Source organism: Arachis hypogaea, chromosome 14 (assembly GCF_003086295.3).
Source record: "Arachis hypogaea cultivar Tifrunner chromosome 14, arahy.Tifrunner.gnm2.J5K5, whole genome shotgun sequence".
NCBI lineage: Eukaryota > Viridiplantae > Streptophyta > Magnoliopsida > Fabales > Fabaceae > Arachis > Arachis hypogaea.
Window position 1 is genome coordinate 123,436,723 of NC_092049.1, and position 8,669 is coordinate 123,445,391.

At 27.1% G+C, this 8,669-nt stretch overlaps 1 protein-coding gene across 1 annotated transcript; it reads right to left on the bottom strand.

Moving 5' to 3' along the window:
* Nucleotides 1-248: 248 nt before the first annotated feature.
* LOC112743101 (PR5-like receptor kinase) lies at nucleotides 249-2,363 on the bottom strand. Its single transcript, XM_025792323.1, has 2 exons — nucleotides 1,670-2,363; nucleotides 249-1,327 (listed from the first exon to the last, which is right to left on the bottom strand). The coding sequence occupies exons 1-2, from the start codon at nucleotides 2,361-2,363 to the stop codon at nucleotides 249-251; spliced, it is 1,773 nt and encodes a 590-aa protein (XP_025648108.1).
* Nucleotides 2,364-8,669: the final 6,306 nt, after the last annotated feature.

Below are 8,669 nucleotides of genomic sequence, written 5' to 3' on the forward strand. Positions count from 1 at the left end.
TCTAAACCATCAACAATACCAATCTCAATAATTAGAATAATATATTTAAAATTCACTAGCTAAAGCTAATTCTAATTTCAAATTAAGTTAAACCTAAAAATTTAGGTCCAATTAAATTTAAATTAAATATGAACAAAAAAATTAAAACTAAGAAGAATTTTTGAGTTTTAAATTATAAACACATACCTTTTGTTTAGGTGAACCTAATCATTTAGTTCTTCAATTATCGATTTTGCTGTGTCATATAATCAGCTATGAGATGCATCTGAATGCTGTAAGAGAGGTACTGTCGGAGAAGATATGATGGACTCTAGTGATATTGATTCAAGTTTTCCTTGTAACATTTCCACCACTTTACACATTTTTGGTCTATCTGATGGATTCATTTGGATGCACCATAAACCGACAAATAAAATCTTTTTTATTATATCTTCATCATCTTTTCCAGAAGCAAATCTCAATAGACGAATTTTATCTTCTTTGATATCCTTCAAAATCCAATCAGAAAAGTATTCAGTACTATGAGATTCTCCAATATCATAATTATCGTTTCCTCCAATCATTTCAAGAATTAGCATTCCATAACTATATACATCTGACTTGTGAGAAACTCTACCATTCCTTTGACTAAACATTTCTGGTGAAATATAACCCGAAATCCCTCTTCTGTCTAATATAGACACAACACTTTCATCCTTTTTGCATATTCTAGCTAGTCCAAAATCAGCAATTTTTGGACAAAATTTTTCATCAAGAAGCATATTTTGGGGTTTGATATCAAAATGCAAAATTCTTGTATTGCACCCTCGATGTAAGTAGTCTAACCCTTGAGCAACGCCAGTTACAATCTGAAGTAGTGTTTTCCAATCTAACTCGGAAGATCCCTCTTTACATTTATATTTATCCAAAGAGCCCTTAGACATGAATTCATAAATAAGAGCCTGTTTATTCATTTCATAGCAAAATTCCAAAAGTGAAACAATGTTCACATGAGATGTTCTACTGATAGTAACAACCTCGTTTACAAATTTTTCTGCACTTCCTTTCATCTCCTTAAGTATCTTCACTGCCAGTTGACAACCATCATTTAAACTTCCTTTGTATACAATACCAAATCCTCCTTTTCCTAACTCTTCTTGAAATGAGTTTGTCATCTGTTCTACTTCTGCATAAGTATATCTCACTAGTGTTGCATTATTTATTTGCTCCCCAAATTGTCGAACAAGAGATGTTTCTTTGTTCAGCATTATCCTACTGAAATGCCTCTTGCAATAATAAGAAATTGCAACAAAGATCATTACAATAACGCCAACACCAGCTGATATACCTGTTTGCATACATTGAAGTGAGGAATAATTACAAAATAAAAATTTAGATTAAAAAAATGCCAAATTAAATAAATGTATTGTACAATATTTTTTACAAATTAACTTTTAAGTTTAATATTAATTCACATATTATCTAATATATCCCGAAACAATATATATATATAGCGTTTTAGATTTATACTATATAATATAATTAATTTAGCTCTTTATGCCCGGATCTTAATCTAGTATATATATATATATTTCTATATATTTTTAAGTTTAACATAGTTTTAATTTTGTTATTTTTTTATTTTCCATAAGTTTAACATTGCTCAATGTAGAGATAATAATGAGCGTACCTATAATGAAAGTAGAAGAGAGCGAGGTTTTCGGCGAGTGAGACTGCTGGAGAAAAGCATTGCCTGTGGTAATGACAATGGTTTTTTTTTTTGAGAACGGTGGAAGACTTCCCGATAAATTATTGTTAGACACATCCAGAATCTTGAGTTGTCGTAGACTTGTCAAGATATCTAGTATGGAACCGTTCAGTCTATTTCCACCAAGATACAATCCTTCCAGAACCGTTAAATTTTTGAATGAGAGAGATATTGTTCCCGTCAAATTCAAGTTGGTCAAATTTACGGTTCTGATGTTGCCCTTATCATCACAGGTGATAAAATTCCAATCTTGACACGGATTGTTTCCTCGCCACGATTGTGCCAGCAGAAATGGATAATAAAGTGTCTGAGCAACTTGAAGCAGAGTGATGACTCTGTGATCACAAGGTCCAGGATGGTCTAAACAGAATCCATTAGAAGTGAAATTTAGCTTTGGAGCCCGACTCTTATTAAATGCAGGAAGAGGACCCTGCAACCAGTTGTTTTCCAATGAAACTTGAGAGATATTATTGAGCAATCCCAGAAAAGGTGGAACTACACCCGTTAACCGATTGTTTGCAAGCAATAGATATTGCAAGCTGGTGGAATTGGATAAGTCTGGGATAGAACCCTCGATGGAATTCCCCTCAAGATTCACTTCAACCAATTTTGGCATGGATGAAAGAAATTGAATCGTACCCGACAACTTGTTATTATGCTTTTGGTTGCTGAGATCCAATCTCTATAGCTTGGTTAGTTTTGAAAAAGACTCAGGCAACACTCCAGTGAGATTGTTTTCTGAGAGATAAAGAAGAGTCAATATGGAAAAAGAATCAAATGTGTTTGGCAAGAAGCCCATGAGGTTTGTAGCCGGGAGTCCGATGGATACAAGGTGTGAGTAGTTATTTAAGTCGGTGGGGAATATCCAAGGTGGGAGCTTGGGGTTGTTTCCCAAGTCAATGAGCGCCAAACTTTCTAAACCCTGAAAGCAACCATGAGGGATGGAAGTGAAATTGTTGCTGGACAAAAATATTTGTTCGAGGTTGGAGAGGCCCGAAAAAGAAGGCAAAGGACCACTGAAAAAGTTGTCTCAAAGATCGAGGCAGGAGAGTGCGACAAGAGATTCATTGAGATTTAAAGGAAGTATTCCGTTGAGCCTCCTTGACTTGAGTTCGATCTGTTCTACGAAACGGAAATTTTGTGGAGTGTAACCACAAACCACGCCAGTCCATTGGCATATGGTTGTACTGTTGTCAAACCAATTAGAAGGAAGATTTTGTATGGCTTCCCTAAACTGCAAGAGGTATACGGTTTCTTTATTATTAATCTTATCATGGGACAAGACACATGCGCACATGATAAAGAAGAAGAATGTTGGTAAGGTTTTGTTACGAGGCATTGTGATTAAGAATAATGAAGTAGAAGAATGATAAAGTAGTTTTAAGAAGAAGAATGATGAAGTTGTTTTGATTTAACTTTGGCTTTGGAGGGTATTTATAGGAGTTTAGGCATAGTTGTAAGAACCAGACCAAACCGATCGGTTCGACCGATAAACCGATGAACCGAACTCTCAACTGGTTCGGTCCAATCTTTAAATCGCTTAAGAAATAAAACCGATCAAAGTTGATAAGAACCGGTTAAAGTCGGTGAAAATAATATTGATGAAGATGTAGTTTAAATCTGGATCTTCTTTGTACTTACATGCTCTCCTTGCCACTAAGCTATGTTGATCCTTATTATTTTAAAGAGGAGTGCTAGGGGCCAGCAATTTTTGTGTTTTGTAACAATCAATTGGCCATTAATAGTATTTTTAATGGTGTGAGATTACATCCAATGGTGGGAGATCACTCACTTTTCTTTTGATGGTTAAGTGCTGGCTACAAAATACAAAAGTTGCTGGCCCCTAGACTTTTTCTATTTTAAATACTAATTATTAATTATATAGTAAAAACGTACAAAAACTTTTTTAGATATTATTTTAATTTTATACTCATTTATATTTAAATTAATTATATTTTTTATTATTCATAAGTATTAATATAAATGTAATTAAATATGTATAAATAAAAATATCAAATATTTTTATTAATTATAATATAATTATTTTTTATGATTATATGATATTTATTAATATTATTTTTTAATAAATACATATAGTATATAATAATATAATAAATATAAATTAATTAATTAGTTATTAAAATAAAAAATATTTACTTTACTAAAAAAATAAAATTAAAAAAATTTTGTTGTGGAAAAATACTAGAATTTTATATTCTTATTTAATAATAACTAGATTATAACTTGTTGATTATAATTTGTTGAAACTTGATTGTTTTTAAAATATTAATGAAGATATATATATATATATATATATATATATATATATATTTTAAAATTTAGTTTTAAGTTTTAGACTATTTTATATTTTTTATTTACGTAAGACCGGTTTTGCCTGTTCAACCAGTAACTCATCATTTGAACTAATAAACCAATAAATCAGTTACCTAACCGGTTCGATTACCGATTCGGTTTTGACAACTATGGTGCTAAGCATAATTGTCAGAACCAAACCGATGATCGAACCGATTAGGCTATTGGATCACTGGATTACTGGTTCAACTGGTGGGTCACTAGTTAAACCGGTAGAACCGCTACTATATAAATAAAAAATATAAAATAGTCAAAAACTTAAAACTAAAATTTAAAATACATATTTTTACTAATATTTTAAAAACAATCAAGTTTCAACAAATTATAATTAACACATTATATTATAATCAAGAAATTATAATTCGGTTATTATTAATAAGTATATAAAATTCTAATATTTTACATAATAAATATTTTTTAATTTTATTTTTGTATTAAAGTATTTTTATATTTATTATATTATTATATATTGTATGTATTTATTAAAAATAATATTAATAAATATTATATAATCATATAAAAATAATTATATTCTAATTAATAAAAATATTTGATATTTTTATTTATACTAGTTTGATAATATTTATATTAATAATTATGAATAATAAAAATATAATCAATTTAAATATAAGTGAATATAGAATTAAAATAATATTTAAAAAATTATTGTACAATTTTATTATATAATTATTAAGTAGCATATAAAATAATAAAAGATAATATAATTTGGTGGCAAGAAAAATATGTAATACAAAAATTTAAAGAGGATCCAAATTTAAATTATATCTTTATTAATTTTAAATTTTTTTCTCAAATGATTCAGTTAAATTGGATTTTATCGGTTTTAATTGATTCTCATTAATTCTAATCTTTAACGGTTTAACCGGTTTTAGATGATAAAATTTTTTCATACACGTTGTAAGAATTTTTGACTGGTAATTTTGACACATTGTAAGAATGTTTCAATAGTGTCATTATTTAAAGGGGGGATTAACTGATCAGATCATATAGTAGTTGAAAATTTTCCACACTTCAGTACCTGCCAAATACATTCAATTAGTTTACTATAATTGAAAAATTTTGGCATTTATTAACATACTTGACCAATGTAATTTTAAACTAAAACAGTAATACATCCAATTAACTGCAAAATAATTAATGAGGTGATTGTGATTATATAGGTAGGCCACCATAGTTACCCAGTTTAGTAGCCTCTCCTCCCTATATCTTTTTTTGACTTCTAATGGATCCCATCAATTCTTCTAAGGAGAGATCCTACTGATACATGCACCGAATGAATCACAAATTATACACAATATTATTATTATTATTATTATTATTATTATTATTATTATTATTATTATTATTATTATTATTGTTGTTTTTTTTAGTAGTTAGGATTATGTTATTGCTGATAAAAAAATTAATATTGATTTATTTAGTGTAGTAATTTAATTTAGATATTATAATGAAATGTTATATTATTATTATTATTATTATTATTATTATTATTATTATTATTATTATTATTATTATTGTATAAATTAACAAAATAGTTATAATAAGCTTTTTTAATTTATCAAATATTAAACCAGTATTTTTCAAAAAAAAAAAAGCTTTACTAGTTACAAAGTCTATTTTTTTAATCATGCTTTAAAAATTGTAATTTAAAATAATTTAATACAACAAAAATTCAAATAAAAAAATTAAAAAATATGTATGATAGATGAACTATGAATAAATTTTGTATTATTAATTACATACTTCTATAATAATTCAATGCTGTATACAGTGGTGGATCTAGAAATTTTATAAGAGGGGCTAAATTAAATACAAAATAAATTAAAATATAATAAAATAAAAAAATCAACAAAATATAATTTATAGTATATAAGTTAACATTAATAATTATATTATATAGAAATTAACATTTGACTACATATTTTAGAATTTTTATATTTTTAAATTTATTCGGTGATATTTTATATAACTAAAATTATAAATTTATCATCTGAAATAAATTTTGAAGCATTCTCTTCTTTAACATATATAATCATATAATCTGCTAAAAATTTATCTTTTATCTTATTTTAAAGTCTTGTTTTAATAATTTTTATTGTTTAAAAAGTCTATTTAATTGTTTCTATTGTCATAGAAAGAATCAAAATAAGAAATTTTTTTATAGTTGTTATTTTTTTACATTAATACAAACCTATATTTTTTAATAACTTTTTAATTATTTATATATTTATACATTTTTATTTTTTTTAACCTATTTATTAATTACTACTAATATATTATAATACACATTATAATTTATACATATTAAGTTACTAATATGTAAATTTTTTTAGTGTATTAATATACTAAAATATATTTAATCTATAATATATATAAGTTACGAATTTGGCCATTTATGCAATATAATATATAATTGATGCAGTCAATGTAAATTTGTTAATGTATTCAAATGAATAAACTCTAAAAGTTGGAACTCTTTTAAGTAAATATTGAAAAAATCTTTTTGCTATAAATATTATAAAGAATATGCCTTTTAACGGAAAAATTTAAGAAACTATTTTTATTTGAGTCATTTTAGAATATGTATGTAATATATTTTATAATCTACAGATTATATCAATCCTTCATTTTCTTATCTTAAACCTATTTTTCCTTGAGGACATATATACATATATATTTTTTTGGGGTAAACAATTGAATTGGTTTCTAACAAATTTTACATCGGCTACTTAAATCTCAATAAATTTTAATTATTTTAAAAATTATTAATAATTATTTTCGTTAGACGAATTGATTCCTTTGTTAAATTTAATAAAATTTTTAATATGTATATTGAACCAATAAATTTTATCATAAGATAAATTGATCAATTCAATCTTGAATATTTTCAAAATAATAAAAAATTTGTTAAATATTAAAATGTTCGATTTAAAATTTTTCAAAAATTAATTTGAGTATTTTTTTATATTTACCACTAAATAGAGTAGATACATATATTTATATTTTTCAAAAAAAATGAAAAAAATATAAAAGTAAAAAAAAACTTGAAAAGTAGAAATCAATAAAATAAAATATTAATTAATATTAAATGTATTGCTTTGATGGTACATAAATCTCATTCTCTCAATTTAAAAGCGATTAGCTTATTAATTTTTTTCTAGTTATCAACTTCTTTCCCTTTAAAAATAATCTATCCATTAATCCATATGAAGAGTATCTAGTATCTACTATCTACCGTTAAATCCTAACTCTGTTTAATATATTTGACCCTTTTAAGATTCTTTTATCCACGCACTCTTTAACTTTTTATATTAACATGCGCTCTCACGCTCTTTCTCCAGAATTCCCACTCAATAAGAAGAATGCGTGTAAATCACTAACTGTGAACAACAGCTCAACAACACAGCCTCTCGTGAATATCAAATCTCTCATGTTAAAAAAATAAGTCAAAAATTGAGTAAAAGTTTTTTTGTGTGTTTCATATATTTGAGATAGATTATATAATTTTTCTTTTAATATCACTACCATTACATCCTATATGTAAGTAATACCGTACAACAACAACAACAACAAAGCTTTGTCCCACTAAGTGGGGTCGGCTACATGAATCAAACGACGTCATTGTGCTCTGTCATGTATCATATCTACAGAGAGACCGTTTACATGTAGATCTCGTTTGACCACCTCATGGATGGTCTTCTTAAGTCTTCCTCTGCCTTTCGCCCCTTATCCATCTTCCATCTCATCCACCCTCCTGACTGGATGTTCTATCGGTCTTCTTCTCACATGTCCAAACCACCTGAGACGCGATTCAACCATCTTTTCCACAATTGGTGCTACTCCAACTCTCTCCCTTATATCTTCGTTCTTTATTTTATCCAATCGCGTATGACCACTCATCCATCTCAACATCTTTATCTCTGCCACACTCAGCTTATGTTCGTGCTCCCCTTTAGCCGCCCAACACTCCGTACCATAAAGCATAGCCGGTCTTATAGCGGTGCAATAGAATTTACCTTTAAGTTTTAAAGGCACTTTTTTGTCGCATATAAAACCAGATGCACTCCGCCATTTGACCAACCTGCTTGGATCCTATGATTCACATCCTGTTCAATCTCTCCATTATCCTGTATGATGCACACAAGATACTTAAAACTTTTAACTTTTCGTAGGATGTTTTCTCCAATCTTCACCTCTATATTAGGGTTTTTCCTTCTCATATGTAAGTAATACTGTAATGAAAAAAAATATGTGGTAGAAAAAAATAGTGGTATACCTTTGTTTAGGTTAACATACATAAATTTTGATTTTGAGCATATAACTTTGTTTAGGTTAGCAAATACATACATTTTAATTTTGAGTATATATATATATATATATGGCCATGGATTGCTTGCTCCTACATTTTTGTAGGTTTATCATTAACCATCATAAAAATAATTACAAAATGTACTCCATTTTTTTTTTGAAAAATTTATTAAATAGATTTTGATCCCTTTAACTTTTGTTATTTACACTTTTTCCCTTT

What these genes read in the sequence shown, in the direction of transcription:
- LOC112743101 (XM_025792323.1), bottom strand. Translation starts at nt 2,363, where the DNA reads ATGCCAAAATTGGTTGAAGTGAATCTTGAGGGGAATTCCATCGAGGGT. An exon ending in CTCTTCTACTTTCATTATAG is followed by an intron (nt 1,328 to 1,669) that starts GTACGCTCATTA and finishes GTATGCAAACAG; the next exon opens with GTATATCAGCTGGTGTTGGC.